This window comes from Ciconia boyciana, chromosome 1 (genome assembly GCF_034638445.1).
Source record: "Ciconia boyciana chromosome 1, ASM3463844v1, whole genome shotgun sequence".
Classification (NCBI taxonomy): Eukaryota; Metazoa; Chordata; class Aves; order Ciconiiformes; family Ciconiidae; genus Ciconia; species Ciconia boyciana.
Window position 1 is genome coordinate 28,542,163 of NC_132934.1, and position 24,116 is coordinate 28,566,278.

The following is a 24,116-nucleotide window of genomic DNA, read 5'->3' on the forward strand; positions in this document are numbered from 1 at the left end:
GTCAATTCCTATTTCAGAGCAGCTTTATTTGCTTTGACTATTCTTTTCCTATCAAAGGGGTGGTACAAAGTCAACATGAAATTGATCTAACTCACTTTCTGCTTTTCATCCCTTTCCTCTCATTATCTGTCTTCAGGGACTCTAGAGGGCCCACAGCTAAGGATGAGCTGTGACCCTCCGAACAGCAGCATATAGGATACTGTAAGAAGCTGGGGGATTCTGAAATCTCTCCAAGCCATGTGTGTGGGGCACAGTAGTGTCCTGGCCTCCCTTCCCTTTCTCCTGCTGTCTAGGACAGCTCTGGCCATCTCTCAGGTTCCTTACTTGGACATACTTGCTAGCTCAATACTTCCAGTGCTTTCAGCTCATCCCCTTGATGCTTCTTTGTCCTCTGAGCTGACCTTTCTCGATCATATTTCCATCCCTTCTCTCTCTTTCATCTTCTTCCTTGCTTCTGTTCTTCAACATTCAAACAAATTAGAATCTCAACACTCAGCTGTCCATCCCTGTCTTATGACTTTAACATCTTCTTCCTGCTCCTTTTTTACAATCAATAAATGGGCCATTTTCATGGATAGGCTATTGATCACTTCTCCAGGTGTCTGCTTCTGATCTAGTGTCTGTGCTTTCCATTACATTAAAATTTCACTACAGGCTCTGGCTATCCATTCTTGGGCAAGTCTCAGAACCTCTCTGCTGTCCTCATCTTCCTTGATCTCTTGGCCAACTTTTGATACTTTGATTGTCTAATTGGATTTCATGTCAAGTAAAACCATGAGCACTGGTTTAATCTGAAATGAAACTCTTGTTTAGTCTAACATTTAAAAATAAGGTCAATTTCAAAACAAAAAAATATTTCCCTTTCTCTGAAAAAAGCCAGCCTCTCGCATTTTTGGGGCTTAAACTATTAATTGAATTCAGTCTGGACTGAACAACAATTTCTGTCCTTTTGAGTCATACTTTTGAGTAAACCTTATCAGTTAATGGGACTGTGTTACTGAGCTGTGCTGGAAACGTCTCTGGTTTCTGCTGGAACCAAGAGTAGCCCTCAGTATGGATGGGCATAGCCATCAGCTATTGAGACTTGTCAGATTTTTAACCTTTTCAGGAAGGCAAAACATCGTAAGTAGGATAACGATCAGCAGAGGCTAGGGTCCACGCCATTACTTTTTCTGTCAGAAATGAATATTGTGAGTAATAAAGGCAAGACTGCAGTTACTGCAGCAGACTGCTCTGTAGACTGTAGTCTACAGTTGTTTGTAAGATATTAGATTAAGATCATGAAATTTATTCTAGTTTTGAGACAAACTAGAGATGGATATTTGCAGCATACAAGAAGATTGAAAACCCAATTATCATAACCACAAGAACTGAAAAGAAAAATCCATGCTGTCTTTCTGTCTGTCGGTTCTGCAGGATGCATTTTTCCAGTCATCTTAGTCACAGTGCTTCAGAGTACTACTTTTATCAAAACTGACCATTTTGGGAGGTGGTGGGGTGGCAGAGTAACGTATACTAATGTATTTACAGTAGAGGGAGCTGATGCTCAATGAGTGCACGCGTAAGTTTTTACTGCCGTGCCAGTCTTTGTGCAGTATGAGCCATTACCAGTGAGTGTGTAAGCACTGCAGAAGAAATATCTTCTTCTCTCACAGTTTGAGGGGAATACCTCTGCATCCCTTGCCTGCCAGCTGCAGTCATGACGGAGCTCTCCGGCTGGGCAAGTGGCCTCAGAGAGCACTTGTTAGGAAGAGGCACGTCCCGGGCCCCCTGGGCATTTTTCCACGCGTCAGGTTTGACATGAGGGAGAGGCTGGCAATAGCGTTAATATAACATTGCAAACACCGAGCCTCAGCGCACCTCCTCCCTTACCTACTGAAGTCTGATGTTTCCATCTTTCCAAATATCATAACTTCCTATTACACCGCAAACAATGTCTCTTTTGTGCTCTTAGCTTTGCTCTGCTCCCTGGGTTTGGCCTGGTTTCTGCCTGACCCATCCCATGAATAAGTGCTCAAGAAATTCTTTGATTTACAGCGCTCTATTTAGAAGGCAGAGATCTCTAGTTCTCTGGCACTGCCTGGCTGGATTATGCAAGTTAGTCAAGGTTAATTGATCAAAGTTAGTTAAAATAGAGACAAAGTCAGTGTGAAACAACAGAATACATATACGTTCAAAAATACGAAGATTTATCATTCTTATAAGTGAATTTTGCTGGGTAATGTGGGCTACCGGATTGAAGGATTGGGGTTCCAACTAACTTGAGTTCCTGCTCCTGGCTTTGCCGTAGCTCTTTGGGTGAAAGCTGCCCTCCTGGTGAGGCAGCTTTCCTGACTTGCAATGGTTCAGCTAAGGTAATCACAGAAAAATTAGTTAGGGAAGGGACATTGTCCTGAGACAAACGTAGGATATACTTAAAAAAGAGAGGATTCAGAGAACTGCAGACCCATCTAACTTGTATAACCAGAAAGATCCTCAAACAAGTTACTAATTTGCCTTGTTAGCACCTAGAGCCATAGTTCTCAACCTACATCTGTTTGTGGACAAAACCACTAAGCATGTAATGTACTGTAGCACCTTGCTTTTCCAGACAACTTGAATTATATCACTGGTGGCTTTCTTTAGCCATGAGCAACAGAGCTGTTGACCTAATCACTCTATGAAGTAGTACATTTTGAGAGTACCAAGTTCATCCTTGGCACCACTCTTTAGAAATGTGGATAAACCGGGAAGAACCAGCAAGAACAACGTTACGGTGTTTAGAAAATAAAGGATATGAGTAAGGATTGAAAAAAACTTTTTAGCTTAATGAGATTAAGATGGGGCATCTTTGCTCACAATTTTTTTGTAAATAATGTGACAGTCATTTGTTGGCTATGTAGCCAGCGTTGGGGCAAAAAAGAAGGGGGGTGGGTCTCAGGCTGCAGCAAGGAAGACTTAGAAAAGAAAGCCAGGAGAACTTTAGCACTATACAAATAATGAAGCCCTGAAATCCTTGTAGCTTGTACAGGTTTTTTTTTTAAAGAAAACTTTAGACAAACATTTGCCAAGGCAGCTTAAGTGTGTTCACCCTGTCTTAGTGACATGGGATGGACCAAATGATCTCCTGACATTTCTTCCAGTCCTATATTTCTGTGTATTGATGAAAAGCACTCTCTCCAAACTGGGTGGTACTATTTATTGTACTACTTCTTAGCATAGTTACAAAGGGAAACTCTTATCTCCAAAATTGGTTCTTTCTGCTCATTCTCTGGTCAGCTTTCCTCCTCAGGCCTTGGCGCTAGGCGTTATCATAGCGGGCTGAAATTGTCACTAGCTGTTTAAACAGAGGAGTGTTTCATTAGAAGCATCAAGAAAGGAAACAAGGAGGCTTTTATGATGACATTTCTATTAGGGAATTCTCCCAAGGTTTCATATTTCCTAATCATGAGTAATTTTGGTATTAATTTCCTTAACCAATCCTCCTTGGAGTGATTGATTTTTGAGCGGTATGCTGTGGTCCCTGTTACTGGATAATACCTTCATGTTGGGCGATGTACTGATGTTATCTCAGCTGATCACAGAGGTAGGATGGATTTGCCTCTTTTTCAACAGCCTTTTATCAGGTTTCCCTTGTCTTGAAGTATAAATTATTGTAGACTGAGGAACATCTCTCATATTCTCTAGTATAGCTTGGCTCTGTGGGAAGATGTATTATATATTCAATCTGTACCTAAAGAAAACCCACTCCACAACATAAGCATCTGAAGTTGTGGATAGCTTTCACGTACATGAAAAATAGAACACTGGCATTGCAAAACATAGATAAGCCAAAGCAGCAGTGCTCCTCGTTCAGATCCCCTATATCTGACTGACACAGCTTACCTCTCGGCTATGCTTTGCCACTAAATAGAAGTTCCCTTGCAACTCTGCAAGTCTGTCACTTTATGCTTAGATATTTGGAACTTGCAATACATCTGGGAAGTGAAAAAACACTGGGAAGTATTTCAGATCTTGAAGGAGTTGAACGCTTCAAACAGATGGCTTCTTTCCAGAGAAAGCTCTTCCAGCTTTCAGAAATGCTCCTCATAGAATTTGACCTAGCTGTTAGGGGTAGTATATAACTATGTAAGGGGGGTGGGGAGGAGTGATATTAAACTTGTAGAAAATAGCATTGGGTACCTTGAGCAGTAAAATCCTTTGATCTCATTGCAGTCTCTCATTTCCTGATGGGGGGTGAATGTATGAATGATGGACAAAGTTTCTGTATTCTCATTCAGGTGGTAAAGGTTTTTCGTTTTCACTGAAATGGGACCTTGTTAGTCTGAATTCAGGTTGAAAATACCAGAGTGTTGCTCCTGTATGTTGTACTTTATGAATGAGTCTGTTTTATAATATCTGCTTGGCAGAACAGTGCATAAGTACAGTATAACAAATATGATCTAAACTAAGCATTTCATTAAAGAAGGACATTTGTTAACTGGCTTTCAGTATGGGCTGGTAACCTTCATGGCCACCAATTTCCCTGCGAAGAAGTTACTATTTTAACACCATTCAAGGTTTTATGCAGTAAAATATAGGACTACATAAATTTTAATGCAGTCATGGTAAGTACTACAGGGACTTTGGAAGGGGGTGCATGGGAAAAGTGCTGTGGTGATAATAATTTGTTCAGTGCAACAATAAGGACTTGTTTATATTGATCATCACCATCCAGACATTATCTTCCTATTCAGGATTGTCTGCAGAAAATAATATTGGGTGGATATTTGCACACAGAACCTCCATATCGTGATGCTTTCTGGTAGTACGAAGATACTAGACACAAGAAAAAGGACGAAGTATTTGGTAAATCAGTTCTCATGGATAGAAGAACCCACAAGTACTGCAGAGAAGTCTAGTTTCTGCCAAATAATCCAAAATCAGTTTCCCTGGACTCCTCCCCAACTAACTCATCTTTGAGAAGAAACAAAACCTATTTCAAGATGTCCAGAATGGCTAATGGAAGAGAATTCCCTTCATTTATCCAAATAGGCTGGCAGATATATTTTGAAGGCATTCCCTCTCCTAGACATATGACATAGACTTTAACATATTTTAAAATAATTTACTTTGTATTTTTGTGATGGTCGTAACAAAATCCTGCTGCTATAAAATGCTAGGTCAAGACACCTAGCAAATATATTTTATCATTGTTGCAGATGTATGAGTATTTTTCCAGGATATTTTTGAGGAAACTTAATATTCACAAAAAAAGTAGAAATAATCCTGGTATAGATGCCCTTTATTTAGCTGCATTTCATACAGCAGCTCAGATTTACACTTGTCAACGAGGTGAGTTTGTTTTCATCACTTCAGTGACGTGATTCAGCATTCATGGGGACTGGCACGGGCCTGACAAACTTTGACCCTCTTCCCATCTGATTCAGAGCTGCTGTTCAAAAGTTCTGCCAATAGCTGCAACAATGTGGTGCTTCAGAGGTGTATGGAGGACACCAGCAATGCTGGAGCGTTTTTACAGTTATTGAGCTGTTGACCTTAGAGGGAAGTACTTCGAATGCTGTTATGGCTCTTGTGGCCAGGTGGCAGGTATATTACATAGGCGTGGCTGGTAATTTAATAGACAAGCTGCTTTCAGTAGATATCTTTCCTGTAGATGAAAATGAATTAAGAAGCTATTCAGATAATTACATTTCTCTACAAAATGCAAAAGTTACATGGTGGTAGTGTGTTTAACTTCTCAAGCTAGTTGTCCTTCCTGTAGCAGTAGCCTCTTCTAAGGAAGAGCTTTTCTTAAGAAAACTGTTAGCATACAATTGGAGTTGGATGTGACTCACTGCTTGTTAGGTCCCACTTGCTGACTGCGGTGTATACATGTTGTCACATCATTGCATGTGTTTGCCATGAGTTCTGCACCATGATCTCCAACAGGCTGCAGCTCCACTGTCTTTCTTAAATTGCCTTTATTTTTTTCTGAGCTGCACAAAAGATAGAGAATATACCACTATTGTCTGAAGTGCTTTTTTTCCTTGCTAATTAAAGCTCAAACTGTATTTTTAGCGTTTGGTTTTGGTTTTGTTGCACTTGCAAAGTTATGCCAACAGCCCCAGTGAGCTGCAACCTCATGGCAGCTGAGGTGTCCATGTTTGGTCATGCACCCTAAAGTTTTTGGCAATAGCTTTTCGCATCCTAAAGGAGGATATTCAGCTGTGATTTACACCAGAGAGGGGCTCAACGTGTGCTTGGTAATTAGAATTCTGGCAAGTGTTAATACATAGTGTTTGTAGAAATGCACAGGGCCTCAGAGGCCTGAGCGAGGATGACTTCCCTGTTAAATTGTTGTAATGAATGTGAGAAGACCTTCAGCAGATACTAGTGAACCTCCTAACGGTGCTAGGCTGTGGCAGAGTACTTACTACTGAAAGAGAAAAGCGCATGGAAACCAGATTAAATAAATCACCCTTCTTTGGTGTTCTACCTTTGACTGCAGAAACAAAATCCTATCAAGCCCAACCTATAGCTTCTTGCTATATTCACTTAAATCCCTAACTACAACCGTGCTCCTTTGTTGAACCTGGGAGCCTTGTAAGGCTGCAGACCCAGAAGGTCCGTCTGCTGCCCTGAGGCTTCCTGTGCCAGCTCCAGTCCCGGGGAGGAAGGGATGAGGTGACAGCAGGGGGAAAAGAAATCTGAACGTGCCTCTCCTCATCCCTCTAACCCCAAATAAGCTAACAACTGAAAAGCTAAAAGCCCAGCATGGTCTGCATGTCAGAGTCTCCCATTTAAGCCTGATTCGGCTGGACTGCAGCTGATTGCCATTCAGCCGGGAGGGTCTCCCTGGGCTGACTCCAGCAGGGATTATACCCTGGGCTGAGGGTCCCTCCCCAGGCATGGTGTGTCCCGAGGAGGCTGTTGGCTCTGGAAAGGAAAGCACGAAGGTTAATAGTAACACCAGCCAGGGAAGCAGCATTCCTTACAAAACAGAAACCTTTTCTCTCTGTCCCCCAGGAGGTCATGGAGTGGCTACAAGTGCTTGACCTTAATCAGAAAAAGTCTTTTGTCAGCCTTGTTGGAAGTGATTACACCTTGAGCATGAGCAGGCGGATGGGGATTCCAAAAGGCAAATTTAGGGTTAATGTCAGAGCACACAGTTCCAGGGCGAGAGACTGATCTCCTCTGGGCTGGTGTCTGCTGAGTCAATCAAGTTGCTCTGAATTCTCCCTGCTGTCTGTGAGACCACAATTTCTTGTAAATGTTTTTACTAATCGGTCTGGCAAAACCCTAAGGTTTCCTGTGTCTTTCTTCGATGCTCGGAATACTCAGTTCATGACCTATTTGTTAAAAAGAATGAAAATTGGAATTTCTCAGGAATAGATGTTTTGTTTAGTGAGTAAAAAACCCATTAGGATTTGTATTTTATCTGCTATGACCTTTTCCTGTGTTATAGTGTTATGGCTGAATTCCAGAAATGAAATTTCTGAAGGGAGAGTTTCATGTTTAGGTTTAAAATTATTTTGATGCCCTTTTGCAGTTGCTCACCTGTACTGCTTCTGCCACTGCAACAAAAATTGCAACGTACCTTTCCTCTTCATTTATTTACATAAGGCATGTAGGTCCATTCTTCATGATTGAATTTAACACCAGAGACAGAAAATGAGCAATATGCAAAGCCTTAGCAACCTGATGGTACAGTGTACGGTTTTCCTTGATTTTAGAAACCTTTAATTGTTGGATGTGTTAAAAATCTTCCTTAATATAGGCAAATTATTTAAAATGGTTGAGTTAATAGTGCACTAAAAAAAGTTTGTGTGAAATCAGCAGGAAAATTTCTGTGGGGTGAGGATATCCCTCCCTATTTTTTTAATCTCTTGGCTTTTGTGTAGGGTATCTGTTATGCAATTTTTTTGACCACGGGCCACGTCCACTGTTAATATTCATGCGGGGGGATGGCTGCCAGTGTAAGTCAGCAGAAGATCCGCTGCAGTGTGTACCTGGTGTAAACAAAGTTACCAGGATGAAAAACTGAGCATGGGAAGCTTGTGATTCTGTTGACCCTTTCAGAAAGGCAAGATATAGCATCCCTTAGAAATCATGAGAAGTAATCAGAGGAATGTGTTACAAATCTGGTATTTAAGTTCAGACCATCATTTGGCTGTGTGTTATGCTGGTTTACATTGCAGTCCCTGGTATTGATAGCGGACCGTGGTAAAACCTTGGACATTTTTTACTGACTTTTCAGGGAAATTGTGAAAATGTATTGGAAAATAAATTAGATGTAAGTAATTAGAATAAAAATCGTCAGACCTTTTAGCTGGATTGGGCTTGTGACACAACAGAAGAATGTTTTCATCCTTAGCTGCTATTTTCAATGCCCTTTTTCCCCTAAATACACCTTGAGTTGAAACTGAGCATATACATTTTCTGTTAAGAAGTAAATGTGTCTGGAGAAATTGTGTTTTGATGTTGGTTTGCTTGATATTTTGAAATTACCAGAGCATATAAATGCTGTTTTTAATCAGCTGAGACTTTGTGCATTAAAATATTTCTGAGTGAGTTAAGTATAAAATGTCCCCCTGAGGTAAGCCGCTGGAGAAATGAGCTTGAGGGTCATCTGGCTTGAGTGGCACAGGACAGTGCATGTTGCAGAGTTTGTGGGGTACCTACTTAAAAAATACACTTCACAGAAGTGAACTTGTGAATTCAGTGGGAGGCATCTAATGTAGCTGGAAGGAAATGCGTGGGAGAAGAGCAGGGCCGGCTGCTGTTCCCCCAGAAGAGCCAAGCCCCCGGGGAACTGCAATGCCTTCTCTCTTCAGGTGTCACAGATACAAAGCGCCTCGCAGAGTGAAACGCATGATGGATGACCATGAGGGACATAGGTTCAGGTGCTTGAAGTTTCTTGTGGATCATGACTGATTAGGGAGCTTGGACGCTAAACACAAGCGCTGGCATCCTTGTTGGGCCAAGCAGCTACTCTACGATGCCCAAATTTTGAGCTTCAAATGTCACCCCAACTTGAAGTGCATGAAGGATTTTGAGGCTCTCCATGGGTGCAGCCTGTGGTTAGGCAAGAGACTTCCTATTCACACAGACTATGCCATAGTTGTTCATGACAAATATTCTGCACCTTTCTCTGATCTGTTAATGGGTTGGAGGCTGATGAACTGCGTGTTTCATTTTTTGGTGCACTCTCCATATTTTTATGTTTCTGAGTTGTTTCCTCTCTCTTGCACAGTTCCACAGGGTGCTCTTCTCATGTTAGTCAGAAAAAGCATACAGACTTTATCAGCTTAACAGTCAAATGTTAACAGTAATTACAGCACTCGGAGCATAAAGTATTACAATAATTCATTTTAATAACATGTTTATTAGGTCATAACAACAACTATAAACATAAGTACCATTCAGCTCTTTTGCAGATATATGAACTTACTAACATCAAATCTTTATCAGAATCACATATTCTTACAGGTGTCCCAGACACAACATTAACTTTATTAAGCAAAAGTTCATAAATAGTAAAAATGTCCTCTGTTTCACATTGCAGCATTCCTCAAGCATGTATGTACAAGTTTTGGAGTATCTTCTCCAAATCTATGTGTCATAAACTTCCTTAGCTGTTTTAACAACCATAGAGATGATTTTTTTTTTGCCTGCAGCAAAGCCTTTTGTCCTTGAGCAATCTACAATTAGTATTGCTCTCAGCAGACATGAAAGTTCGTTTCTGAAATGAAAGTGGTGATGAAACACAATACAATATTATCTGCTCATAGTTTGCCTACACACTCTGCCCTCATTATAAATCTTTCACTTATAACACTGTCTCCCAAGAACAATATGTCTCCCTTATATCAGTTCTTTATCAGCACTACCTCTCTTTGAAGATCTTAAAATGGTTGGCTTGCAGCAACGGAGATATTATACTTAGGGTGGAGTGTGTTTACAGTCAGTTCTTTTCCTTTTTAATATTTACACAGTATTTTTTTAAGGTTGCTACAATTTATGAATCATGTACATTGACATACATTTTCTGAAATGTTCACAGTGCAGTATTTTGTGGCCTAACCAAACTTTGTAAATGTCATTAAAAATAAACTTTTTTTAAATATAAAAATAGAATACTTTATGTGTTTACACCAACAAACCCAGTTCTATCCTATACTAAACAAGCTATACAGTAGTATGCACAGAATTCCACAGGAACAGAAATGACATGTGATGCTTGCCCTAAAGCTATAGTACTCTTCTCTAATGAATGAAAGTTTTCTTTACTATCTCTTTTCAAAATTGTTTTTCTGGTCAGAATTCAGAAATAAAAATAGGTATCATAATTCACTGGGTGGTGTGATCCAAGAAGAGGCTAGGGGGGGCCTAAAGCTGTTTCTCCTTTTGATTTAGGGCTGGCACAGAGTTATCAACATTCCTGCTATGGCAGTGTCTTTTTAGGTCAGGGCTGGCTGCAACGCCTCCGTTCTTTTCTCACCTTTGGCGGCAGCTCTGCCCAAGGGTAGGTGGCAGAGCTTCAGCTACTTGCCATGTGACTCACCAGAAAGCAGCTCCATAAGGTTGCCAGCCTGCCTGTCTCCTCTTCCTCTAGAATAATGCAGCCCATATTACTACATCCCCGGGATTAGCCTGGCATTTAATATGGATGCCTTCAAGTTTTTATTCTCAGAGTGGTTAATTCGTTATTGAAAGAAATGGAGGCTTTGCATTTTTCAGCAAGAGATCTGTCGATACAGGCTGTTAGTTAAAGAAGCGGTTGAATGTCGGAATAAAGTTGACACTAGGAATGCTTTAAGCTAGATGATTTTCCCTTCATTTTATGTACCGTCTGACTACACCAGAGGACTGGCAAGGCTGGCATACTTATTTTACTGCACACCGTTTTTTGATGTTGATTTCTGTTAAGACATTTACCACGAGGCTGGCTCTCCTGGCTGTCTATGTTCTAAGAAACCGTGTTGATATAGTGCAAAAATCCAAAGTTTGGACTGTGCAGGAAGAAAATACATTTTGAACTCTTGTAACTCTCATTGTTTGTCTTAGCCTTTTGTGTGAAAACCATTTCTGCACTGCTCATTATCCTAATGTACATGCAACAGTTAACAGTCCTTCCAGCCGTACTGATTGGTATTCTACTTTCTCCTTCATGGCATTAATGATGAATCTTTGTTCTTGGGTCTGAGCACACATTAATGAGAGCTAGTGGGAACCAGCTCTGGTTGGTAGCACACAACGTTTCCATTTGGTAAATTGATGCAGTTGTCCAAATACTTGGAAATTACTGTGATGGTTTATAGAATCCCATAGCCTTAAACAATATGATATCATGTCCTTGTACTAGTGCAACTTGGGCAACAACATAAACATGTGCAACAGTGTTCTCACAAAGACCGGGCAGTAAAAACTAGTGGACAAAATATTTTGCTTTTTGTTCATACAACTAAGAATGAATTTTCCTCTATTTCAGACATACCCGTCATGTGTCAACATCCAGGTCTGTGTTGTCTTGTGATGATAAAAGAGAAGGATAGGGAGCGATGCATTTCACGTTGACATAAGTAGCATTGACATGAACGTAGTGTTCCCCAATAAAAGTGGAGAAGATTGTTGATATTTTTGAAACAAGTTCAGAAAATGCTGGACGCATCTCAGGTTTTGGATGCCAGCACTTCAGCATGACTTCATACCTGCCATTCAAATAAAAGAAGTGTTCAATTATGAAATCATGTAAAAAGGAAAAAAAACCCCCTCTTTCCTCCCACTGTCTCATTTACTGTAATGTCAGAATGAGCAGCATTTGCAGAAGGCTTCGCAAACTACTTACAGTGGGTCAGGGCAGTATTCAGGTTGTAGCAGCCTTCGTCCTTGTAATAAGTAAACAGTTATATCAAAAGAATTTACATCAGGGTAAGGTGGTGCCCCTCTTGTCATAAGTTCCCATAACAACACACCAAAGGACCACTAAGAAGAAAAAGAAATAAATAATAAGTGATAGGGTAGGAGGACTTTACATTCCAGTTTTAGAAGACGGTTTGACAGATTCAAGCATTCAAATGCATGGATTTTCACTTTGAAAAGTCATTTTACTGCATTCAGCTTTCTTTTAAGTGGGCTAATAAATGCTGTAGGGACTTGAGGAGCCACTTAAATTAGAGCCAGAGAAACTCAGCTAAGTAAATGAAAGAAAATAAAAGCCTATAGGCCTGCTACTTAGCTGGTATAAATTGGCAGACCTCTTTTGAGGTTAATGGAGCTCTGCCAATTTACGTGAGCTGATGATCTGCCTAACCCTGTGTAAATACATACTGAAGAGAATATATGTGGTGAAAATTCTGTGCATCACAGGCTAATTTGAATCTGGATTGAAAGGAGAGCTAAAATACAAAGTGATCCAGCCAACTAATGACTTCATCTTACGATTTTTTCTTCATAAATGGCTAGGTAATGCTTGAGATTGCTGTAGGCAGTCAGTAAGTATTTATAAAGCAAATAAAGACTTTTTGACACTCGTAAAATTTAATAGTTCTCAAAGTTAACCTGTTTTGTAAAGCTTTCCAGAGCCCCTCCTATAGGGGCTTCTTGGCTTCTTGGAATGTCCTTAGTTTCCCTTGGAGTGGGATTAAACTCTTAATTCTTTCCTGAGCAGTAACAGATAATCAGGTCAACAGTTTGTTGCTTTGTGATTGGGACAAATACCCTTTCTGGATGTAGAAACAGTCTCTTATTCTTATGTAAACTAAAGTTAGATTCAAGTATAAGTTTTGGTTTGGAGTTAGTCCATTCATTAAATACTAGAGAGATGCCTCAGGCAATGTAAGAGAAATTAATAGGTGATACAAATATGTTTGTACATTACCACATCTGACTTTGTTGTGAACTTCTGAGTTTGTAAACTTTCTAAAGCCATCCATTTCACTGGCAGTTTAGCTCCTGTTTTATTGTGCACGCTGTAGTATTCTTTATCATAGACGTCTCTAGCAAGACCAAAATCAGCAACCTTGACAGTGAATTTTTCATCCAACCTAGAGAAATGACAAAAAGTATTATCTGCAGCTGAGCAGGCGAGATTTACAGTGATGGTGGATTATAATGACTGACTTGCATTTTTGAGACCGTGACTTTGGAAGGCAGTACTTTATCTTGGATTTATTAACTAATGTAACAGTGAAACAAAAAGTGCAGCAAAGTATATTTGACACCCATTTAATACAGTGAATGAACTCAGGAAATTACTAATATTGTTTTGATAATATAATTTGAATTACGGTTCTTTTAAAACAATTGCTCTGTATAAAAAGATTTTTGCTAATAGCCTATACATCCTGATTGAGTGCTACATCATTTCTTCCACAGCTGTTTCTTCTTCCGTATGCTTAGAAACCTCTCATTTTTATTTCCAAGTCAAGGCATCACCTTTACTATTCACTCTCAATTTTGATAAGGAAGGACCCACCATTATCTCAGTGACTGCCCATACAGAGGTCCTGTAACTAAGGATGTGTTTTGTACCTGTACTGGCAAAGAATGGTGGCATAAGGGAAGTTCTGCTGAGGTTACAGCTCACCCATACCAGAAGATCTCCCTAGCTTTTCTCCTCCTAAGCTTGGTGTTTGTCCTGATAAACGGTATAATTGTCAGAAAACAGATAGAGCATGGGTGTTGGCATGCTTAAGCCTATCCTTCATTGCATGTGCAGACCTAGCCATAGCAAACACCTGCTTCTGGGCTTCTTTACAGAATCACGGAATCACAGAATGGGTGAGGTTGGAAGGGACCTCTGAAGATCACCTAGTTCACCACCACCTCCCCCACTCAAAGCAGGGTCAGCTACTGCAGGTTGCCCAGGACCATGACCAGTTGGGTTTTGAATATCTGTAAGGATGGAGACTCCACAACATCTCTGGGCAACCTGTGCTAGTGTTCAGTCATCCTTACAATAAAAGTGTTTCTTCCTATGTTTAAATGCAATTTTCTCTATTTCAGTTTGTGCCCACTGCCTCTTGGCCTGTCCCTAGGCACCACTAAGAAGAATCTGGCTTCATCTTCTTTACTCCACCATATCAGGTATTTATACACATGGATAAGATCCCCCTGAGCCTTCTCCAGGCTAAACAATCCCGTCTCTCTCAGCCTCTACACATGGCATTTCCCTGTCTTGAATTTTTGAGGTTTCTGTCTGGACAACTCTCTGATCTATTGAAGTCCCTCTGAATGGCACACAACAATCTGCTGTATTTACTGATGTAATAACTAAAGCAATACCAATGAAGGGAGTAGGAGGGCACTTTGAAGGGTCAACAGGGGACAGTTTATGCCACAGCAGCTTCCTGCACCTCTTCCAGTATAGTGGAATAGAGTCAAGAGTCCATGGGGACTGTATTTGCATCCTGGTTTCCTTTCTGATGGACATCGCTATTGTGGCACGGGCTGTGCTTCTGAGTGCCGGATTGCAGATGGCCACTGGGGAATGTGGGTCTTCAACCCTACATGTTCCTCTCGTGGCAGCGGCTCTCCAGACTCTGAAGTGCTGAGCCATATAGAAGTACAAAAGCAGCCATTCAGTTGGCAATGTGAGACATCCTGATAGCTGTTCCCTCCTCACCCGAGGAAGAGACAGTAGGCCAGAGGGAATGTCCTGTTGCCACTATTTGGACTCTGATTACATGAACCAGGACTTCTATCCAGTAACCCAATTCCTTTCTTCTTAGGAAACCTGAAAATCATGTTGCTTGTGGCTTTTTTCTTCCCTTAAAAAAACAGAAGCTGTAAGAAAACTTTCTTCGTCAGAGGCTGTTCAGCTGCATGAGTGTGCACCCTTCGAAAAAGAATAAGAAATCTGATGTCACAGCTGAATAACTTTTTTGAAACCAGACTTCCAGATTATGACGTGCTAAAAATAAACTCTAACGTTTAATCATGTACCTCATTAATTCACAACATAGGTGATGAATCAGCATAATAGTATCAGCAACTCCTGTATCAGTTACTCTTTGTGTGAACTAGACTGTCTAGCTACTCAGACGCTAGTAAGATTCTTTGCATGCTCTGATTTTTTAATGTTAATTTGTGTGCACAATTGAGCCAAAGTAAGCTCATACTCATGTAATGAAAGATTACTGTCAATAAGTCTCACTGGTGTTTCTCTGTGTTCCTGTTTTTCTCACAAAGTTCCCCTGTGTTCCTCTCCCTCCTGCTAGGTGCGGCAGCAGAGACGTACTGCTTCTGAAGAGGCTGGGTGGAAGCACAGCAAGTTGAGACAACAGCAGTTTAACTTCCCTTAGGAGATGCCTTTTAAATGCTCTAACCGATGATTTTGAGAGACTACACTTTCACCTCAGCTTTTCTTATTTCCCACACTCAAAAAAAAGCTTATGTGTAAGAAGTGAGCCCTTAGCAAGCCAAGTAGCTCATTGGTATGCAAGACAAACATCAGTATAATTACGGAACAATGAAAAAACCACCCTATTTTGACTAAAAAAGGAGAATCCTGGAAACTTTCATTTACCTCATCTCACTGTCTTACACAAAAGAGTGTGATAGCATGGCTGGAATTAGATGTTTGTACTTACATACAGTTTCTTGCTGCCAAGTCTCTATGGACAAACTTTTTGCTTGCAAGGTATTTCATCCCTTTTGCAACCTGAAGGCCAAATCCAATTAAATCTTTTACTGTTGGGTTCTGTAAAATACAAACATTTGTGATACAATGAATGCAGAAGCCCAAGGAGCAGACTATGTTTTGCTGTGACTCTCAGTTTTTGACACACCTATTTTGCCACCAGAATGATCAAGACAGGTTGGTGCTTGTAGTAAAACTGGCGTAAGTTTAGGTGAAATTCTTACCTCCAGTGAGGAAATACACTTTCAGAAATCAAAACAACTGACAGACTCCAGAAGAGTGGAGTTTGCAGCATAAGCAGCATGACATGGGCTGGGAAGTGGAACAGTATGCTGAAACCTCAACATCATAGCTGATGCACAAAATTAACATTTGTGAACTTAGAGTAATAGCATGTAACTCTGTAAAAGGTGCTAACTGTGGACTTGGAGCTCACCAGCTGGAAATGACCAAGAAAGGAGAGAGTCCTATTTGTGGCAAAATAAGTGCAAGCTATCATCAATATGATACCATGGAAAAGGCAAATGAGACCTCAGCAGTTACCAGAGGAAGATTTTCCGCAATAATTGGTAACTCTTTCTGCTGGTCTACAAGGTGAGACCTTACTAAAAATGTTAAATATAGAAATAAATATAAACATAAACCTGTAATTCTTTTATCCAACACCATGACTTGTTATGTAATAGTATGGTCCGATAGACTTTTGTGTTGTTGCCATTGCCCTGTATAATTGTCTTCTGTGGAACAATCCTGTTCAACTGCGGCGTTGTTCTGTTTATTTCAGGAAGGACCATGGCACTATTCACAGACAAGGTCCCTGGTGCTTGTAGAATGAAAGAAGCTCAAAAGGGAAGATGTCCCTACCTCAGAAAGCTTAACTTCCCCAACAATTTTTCAAGATGCATTTTTTTTTTTTTATTATTTTAGTGGCTATTGTTGATTGCCATAGAGGCAGGGGTGAAATCCCATTGGCTCAGAAGTCACTTTATATTGTTCTAGCACTGTGAAATGGGTGAAATACTGCAGTATAAAGTAGGCTTATGCTACCTGAGGCAAGACTTGTTGTCTCATACTTGAGAGAAAGCAGTGAGGCACATTTGAGAAATCTGCAGTGTTTCAATGAAAATTGGGAAAATCTCTGATAAGAAAGTACTCATAGTTTGTGTAACAATTGCTGGTTTTATCTCTTAAGATAAGAAGAAAAAATATTGATAATAATGGGACTGTGACACTCTCTAGCTGGGCATGAAGATCGCTTACCTAGAAGTTGGAAGAGCAGATGGTGACGACTGGCAGAGCTGTGCTGAAGTCAACAGAGATATGCCAGTTTAAACCAGCAGATGGTTGGGGCCCTTGACTTAGATCTCATAAACACATTTGTTTATAAAGAGGCTTATGGATGGGAAATGAGAAATAGTTATTGCTGATAATTTCTGGGAAACATTTTAGAGAGGAATTTGAGGGGGAAGGGAAGGAGTGGCAGCGCTGTGGTCGGGCTCAGTGCCAGCTTAAGCAAGTGCTAAAGGTTGAGGTGTAGTAAAAGCAGCAAGTTATAGACGTAATGAAATTATCAGAGCTTATAACCTGTGGTGCTGGAGCGGGACGTGGCTAGACTTGCATTACCATTCTGTAGACCTCATCATGTACTTACATGAGTCTCATTTCTAATGAAGTTTCGAAGATCTCCATGTTTCATGTACGGAAGAACGACTAAGGGGGAGCCTTCGTTGGGCAAACAGATTCCCAGGAGCGACAGAACATTGGGATGAGTGAAATCTTTCATGATTATTCCTTCTTTCAGAAACTGAGCTACTTCTTCCAGGTCTGTAATCCCTGAGAAATCCAGTAATAAAAGGAAAGCATTTAAAAAAAACCAAACAAACTACAGTTCATTTCTGTACAGCGCGTCATTGCACAAGAAAGTGATAATGAGAAGCTACAAACATGATCCCCACCTCCCACATTACAACTAGGTTATGTGCATTGGTTTTCTTACAATGACTAAATACAGTTTGTTGGTGACTAATTCCGTTTCTCCTTTTCTTATCATGAATTATTTAGAATTGAATAACAATACTTGAGTAAAGCCTTTAATAAATGTTGTTATAGTTTCTTCCTGTTTTTCCAGCAGCTTTGCCCACTCTAGCAATTTAACTTCCAAAACCAAATCTTCAGTAGTCAGTAGAATAAAAAAATGACACTGCCTTTCCCTCATTTTCTTCTGTCCTTTTCTTTGTAAAGGAAATACATGGGCATTTAATTTGATGCACAAATATATACCAATGCCTCGTGGTAATCTAAAGTAATTTGAATTGCTCCAGAGATAAATCTGATCCAGCTGCAACTAAGAATCTTTATTTGTGAAAGTACACTTCACTGTAATTAATTAGTTCACCCTGGTTATCTTTGGAATTATGGTAATGTCTCACTATTAAACATGTAACTCACTATTCAGTGACTTCACAGCACAATGAATTTTCCTGCCATCGTTATCCAGCAATGTCCCATGGTACACACACCCAAAATGTCCTGTGTAAAAAATGAGCAAGGTTAGCTTTAATAAGTAAAATTAGCTTTCTGGTATTTTCCACTGAGTCGCAATTATGATTTAAGAAAGTGATCACACTCCATTTCTGTCCAGTTCCCAATACTTGTAATGTATACTTCATAACTAACACATAAAGATCATTACATAAAATGAAAACTCTGTGTGCAGCATAATTGATATTTCTTGACCTAGATGGAGAGTATAAATAATGACAAGGCTGGTGCCACAACTGCTTCATATTCTTGTAATGGCTATGCATACAAAAACCATGTCAACCCATTCCCACCATGCTCTCCTGTTAGATATATGTCAAAGCAGGGCGCTGGAAGGCACAGGGAAGCAACTAGAAGGAGCTGATGTGACCACTGGATCGGTGGTTCCCAGTGGTCTGCAAGTCCATGCTAAGTGGTCCACAGGACTGTACAGCCTTGATGCATCTTCAGTGGAAAGTTGCATAAGGAGGGTCACTGTGAGCTTACAGTCTCTCAGGTCTTGCTATTCCATGGAAAATGTTGAGTGTTAAAAGTGGTGTATTGGCCATGAATGGTTTGGGAGTTGCTCTACCAATCACAGACTGACCACATCACTAGGCAGCAGTCTACGGTCTCTTCTGTGGCCTAGTTCCTAGTGCAAAATATCACTAGAAGGTGATAAGAGAAATTTGCCTTCTTGCTGATGGTCTAAGCAGTGAAATAAACTGCCAGCGACACAGAAATCCTTCCTGATCCTGTGCTTTCCTGTCAAGCAAATGGGATAGTCTGCGGAGCGGGAAAACCAACTATGAGAAGTCAGGTTGACCTGTTTGGGAAACAGAGAACTTTGAGCTCCAGGCACGTGCATTAATTTATCCAAATCAAATTATGTGCATATAATGGTGACTTTCCTTCACAGATGTACTGTTTACTGAGTACTTTTAAAATATTAATATTTGCAGTTAGAAAGCAAAACAGTTTTTGTCAAGTGTGAGTTCTGCAGAGAGAACAAGACTATCTGATTAATTTTACTAGGTTCCAGTCATAAGTGCTGGTGAGAGCCCAGTTGGCTTTGATTTTGGCTTGGGGTAAAATTAATACGAAGTTTGTTTTATAAAAGCAACTAAAATCCCATCAGACCACAGACTGTTTGGAGCCTGGGCACAAATCCTAAAGTTTGGATCGGGTGTGTCTGAAATATTTTTGGGTTTGGCCCATTTCTAGTTATGGAGGAGAAATTAAAAACAGTTAATTATATAGGTGTCATTCCTGATATTTTTCAACATTTAAAAAATAGGAAATTACTTGGCCTTTTCTGAAACAAGAAAGAAAAGAAAAAGGCCCACCCTTGCTTTGGGGATGATGAAGTGTAATACATGGAAAGGAAACACACTGACTGTTTGTTTGATTTGTGGCTATTTTCCTGCAGAAGAGGCATTAGGAATATCATTTATAGCCAAATTTTTATCAGTATTCTGATACTCAACAAGAGACCTATCATGTATAATCTGTAGAAGAACTGCAAAATTGAGTTTCTACTTGGGTTACTAACAGGTACTCAATAGTACAGATTTTAATAAATGCCACTAAGAGAAATACTGGTGTGGGCTATGAAAGAAGGAGGGAGCCTGCTTACAGAGATGTAGAGGAATAGGGGTGATGGGATAAAGTCCGAAAAATAGGGAACTCACTATACCAAGGGCAAAAATAAAGGGAAGTGAATCAGGAGCTATGCATTGCTGCAGCTGGGATGGGAGAGGAATGAGGGGGAATGGAGAGCCTTCAGCAGGAGGAAACAGTGAATTCCTCAGAGCTGGAGGAAACTTGCGGAGGAAAGAGGTGTGTGCATTTCACCTGGCCCATGGGGACTTTTACTGAATGCACTAGTGACTGCAGGAGTTTTCTGTGTCACGTAGCAATCCTACCAGCTCTCAGGCTTCAAGTTTAAGATCACTGGTGTCCATGCCTCGGCATCCCCTGCCATTTAGGCATGTGTCTTAGGCTCGTGCAATATTCTGTGGCAGCCTTACTCCTGCTCTGCAGCCTTGTGGATCAGAGGATCTGCCTGAGCAGTGCTGTAAGAGGTAAAAAGCTTGAAAAACCTCTGTGTAGACACCTTATCAGGATGGTTTACAATAGATGGGTGTGCAAAAAGAAGAGCAGTTTGCAAGGTAAGAGCTGTGGTACCCACCTCTTCCTATTACTTCGCTGAAATGCACAATCAAGCTGTCAGCACCAATAACCACATGCTGCACTTCTTTGACCAGGTCAGGGTTTAAGGCACTGATGTCAATGTGGACATTAGTTTGGAGAAGGGGACTCGCTAAATCTGAGTCTCCGCTAGACAGAATTGGGGAGAGGTCAGAGTGAGGATACTGGGCAGGTCTGCACGATCCATTCTGAGACATGCTTGGAAACTGATCTGCAAGATGAACAGAAACTATTACAATCCTTTCAGACTTCTCCTTGGAAAACGAAGAGCTTTATTTCATTGGTGAGCAAGGGTTTATCAGTTTGTAAGTGGCTTGGCTTTGCAGAAGTTTTGGTCACAAAGGGAAAATGAAAGTATGCATTGCTAATCTGCCAGACTCCAGGAAAACCGTGTCACTAGAAACTTGCACTTGTCTCAGCTCTACTTTTATGACAGTAAATGGCAAAACTTCCACTTTTCTGAGGGGATGGAATGAACCCTTGGCACTTCTTGCCAAGTGTGTGTTATAGCATTTCTAGTAATTGGGAGTAACAAGAGTAAATGGAAAAATGACAGTGATATGGGAGGAGGAAGTAGTGAACAATTAAAAACATGAAACCTTTTATTATTGTCATGTTCTGATTTGGAAGGGAACTTTACATTTCATGAAGCTTTCCAAGCTGCTGGTGACTAGCTATATTTATCCAATGGTAAATATTCAGCCAGGGAAATGCCTAGAGGTGATTCATATCCTGTAACTGCTGAAGATAATACAGTTGGTGCTACTCATGAAAATAACATGAGCCAGCTGATTTAAAATAGCAGAAATTAAAATGTTTCAGTCAAGCAAGGAGTATTTATTTGAGAAAATTATTTTTGTCAACAGCATGTTCAGGTATTTTAAATTGCTGTTGTTTAAAATAATTTTTTCTAGTATTCGGTGTAATAGCATCAAGGAATTAAGTTTAATTTACACCAATTTCAGTCTGGAATGATTCCAGAGGAGTGAATGAGCAGAATTTAGCCCAGGGTCAAAAAGCAAAAAAGGGAATAAATGTAACAACAGAAATTATCAGATATTTTATCACAAAGAGTAAAAGGTGTTGCACAGACATGCTTTATATATTTATGTATAAAACCTGGGATGTTTTCCTATAGTGCTGTTATCACTCTAGGTGCTGAGAAAACCTCAGTGCTGTTCTATCTAGAAGCAAAAATACAAACTCTTCCATTTACAAAGCCATGTCTGTGTTACCAAGGGCAAATATCTATTTAATAATCACAGTAAAATACTCTAGCCATGGTTGCAAAATAATTTTTACAGCTGCTACATGTAAACCTGCATGTGTTCTAATGCTCCTGTCATTTTATTCTTTGACAGTAATTGAACATTCCTACAGGAACATTAAGTGAATGTATGTCCTTTGATGCACTCTCTGCTGTGCTTTGCTAGTGCACAGTGGCCCCAGGACCACTGCGGATTTACCTTCCACCAAGGATCTTTGCATAGTTTTGTCTCGTGTACCACTTTCCCTTCTAAGCAGTGGCACAGGGTTTCCTTTTCCTTTGGGAATCTTTCAATCAAGAAACTTCCTGTGCGAGCTGGCGGCAGCAATTAAAGAATCATAAAGGAAGCTGGGAACGGGCCTGGCTCTCAAACAGCTCTGCGATTGGGAATTACAAAGGTGGAATAAGGATTTGGAGTGATTTCTTTTGAGTTGTATACAGCAGCACCTGAAATAGTACAAGATTATGTCTATACCAAGACTAACAAATACCTGTGAAATCTCAAATATCATAATATGGTAACTCCTAATAGTTAAAGACTCTTTAATGTTAATCACAGAACATGGGCTCCACACGTCTTAAAGGACATGTTCAGTCCAAAGTGGTATGATAAGTGCAGCAGAGTGTTCTTCTGGAGAATACCCCTTCTAAAATGGTGTTGTAAGGCACAAAAATGTATTCAGCATAGGGTTATTCTTCCCTCATGCCCCCAGCCCTGAAAGCAAACAGTGTGTTTTCTGAGACTGGCATCCCAGCACACATGGACCTCCACTGAATCTGTCACAGTTTTCACATCCCTTTAGCGTAATTTTTAAAATGAACATTTCTGCATCATACAACATGCCATTTTGTAGGAAATGCATGAACAGACAAAAGAAATATCAGTTTACTAAACTTCATGTCCCGTGTTGGGCTGACAGAACTGCTTTATAATGACTGCCTGAAGTCACTGAGACATACTAAACCTACAACCACTTGATGCTATCCTTAAAATCAGTTTTTCAGAGTGGATTTGTGCATGGTGTGATGAACCTCATGACAACTCAAAATCATTATATCCACCAGCTCCTAGTTAATTGTGGAGCATACTTACAGTGATTTTCTACTAATAGTATTTTATATATTCCTCCAACCTGAGTAAAAATAAAAATCCTTTGCATCTTAATCTTGGGAAGCACCTGAGAAGCTCAGTTCAAATAGCAAACCTGTGAACACATGCAAGTCCTAAGCAACAGAGACACAGACAAACCAGATGAAAAAGTGAAATTAAGATATTGATCAAAATAGCTATAATCTGAAGACATGAAAAGCAAGATGTATAAAATGGTATCATCCATACAGATTCATAATAGAGGTGTACCTTCTAGAAAAGTTGATCTGTAGTCTACAGATTCACTTGAAACCATTTCTGTCGTTGGACTTACACTCCTCGCGCTCACCAGCCTGTCCAGGTGAGGAGTGTGCACTCTGCCATCATAGCGCACTAGGTCACTTCCCAGATCTGAAAAGGGAGGAGAAAGAAATACTGGAAAACCTTCATGTTTACTGTGTGCCAACATTCATTTATATATTTATTTATGTTTAAGGTGTTCTGCTCTGCTGGGAAGGGGGTCAGGTTGCTGCTGAGGCAGACACACGCAGGACCTGAACTTCAGCTACTTGAACAGCACAAGATTTGCTGTAACTTGTGCTAAAGCCCTGCTCTTGGCCACAGTGGAAGATCCAAGAGAGCTTTGAAGCCTCTGGGGCCAGCTTCATGATCTGTCTGTGATATCACATCAGAACAAGACCTGGCTATATACTAGCTTCCCTCCTCCTTTCCCCTTGCGTAGTGCAATGGTTCCCACTGGAAGGAAACCCAGACATGGGGGCCAGAGAGGAGGCACACTCTGACCAAGTTCTTGATTTGGGTGAACAGGAGACCAGGACACCGCAGCACTCTGTGTCTTGCACAACCTAGGCACAGCCTGGAGGACTACAACACAACTGGATGAAGCTGAAGTACTCGTGATTCCACACATGTCATTTACTTGTCCCCTCTTCCAAGGCTGATTGGGGAAGAGGTTACTAAATTTTCCTAATAGCTCAGAGTTCCTCCCAGATCCTTCTCCTTTAGGCATAGTGTGGCCCTTCACCCAGCTCAGGCAAGAGCCAAGGGCTGAAATGTAACTAAACATTGGACTTACTTAATTGTGCAACGTCTGCTGACAGGTTACAACAGGGCATTGCATGGCAGTTAAGCAAAGCATAAATTGATGTCAGTTTTTAAAATCTAAGATATAGTAATGGAGTTATTTGATGGAATTAACTATGATGGACCTTTAATTTGTTTCTTCTTCCTTCTCCAGAGGAAAAACACCAAAAAGATCAAAATTAAAACTGATGTTGAAACAACTCCAGCAATTAGTCCCGTGAAATTCTGATCTTGCCGGATCAGCACTTTTCCTATAACTGTTGACAAAACTTCTTGCCTCCACTGAAAAAAACAAAGAAAAAAAATAGTGTGATAATTTC

At 40.4% G+C, this 24,116-nt stretch overlaps 1 protein-coding gene and 1 long non-coding RNA gene across 12 annotated transcripts in view; one reads left to right on the top strand and one right to left on the bottom strand.

Annotated features, from left to right (window-relative positions):
• The window catches only part of LOC140651720 (uncharacterized), a 31,755-nt gene extending 13,795 nt beyond the window's left edge, over positions 1–17,960 (top strand). For all 3 annotated transcript variants that reach the window (XR_012042481.1, XR_012042483.1, XR_012042482.1), the window contains 3 exons: positions 13,969–14,049; positions 15,183–16,198; positions 16,389–17,960. This is a non-coding gene — a long non-coding RNA (uncharacterized lncRNA). The remainder of the gene's footprint in view (positions 1–13,968; positions 14,050–15,182; positions 16,199–16,388) is intronic.
• The window catches only part of MET (MET proto-oncogene, receptor tyrosine kinase), a 136,034-nt gene continuing 121,253 nt past the window's right edge, over positions 9,336–24,116 (bottom strand). For 7 of the 9 annotated variants that reach the window (XM_072861458.1, XM_072861494.1, XM_072861504.1 and 4 more), the window contains 9 exons: positions 23,922–24,078; positions 22,963–23,103; positions 20,316–20,546; positions 18,053–18,133; positions 17,256–17,437; positions 15,555–15,664; positions 12,842–13,007; positions 11,810–11,946; positions 9,336–11,672 (listed from right to left, as the gene is read on the bottom strand). In XM_072861458.1, coding sequence (XP_072717559.1) covers positions 11,462–11,672; positions 11,810–11,946; positions 12,842–13,007; positions 15,555–15,664; positions 17,256–17,437; positions 18,053–18,133; positions 20,316–20,546; positions 22,963–23,103; positions 23,922–24,078 — 1,416 coding nt within the window. In that variant the 3' untranslated portion in view covers positions 9,336–11,461. The remainder of the gene's footprint in view (positions 11,673–11,809; positions 11,947–12,841; positions 13,008–15,554; positions 15,665–17,255; positions 17,438–18,052; positions 18,134–20,315; positions 20,547–22,962; positions 23,104–23,921; positions 24,079–24,116) is intronic. The other 2 variants (XM_072861466.1, XM_072861475.1) reach the window with 2 other exon arrangements.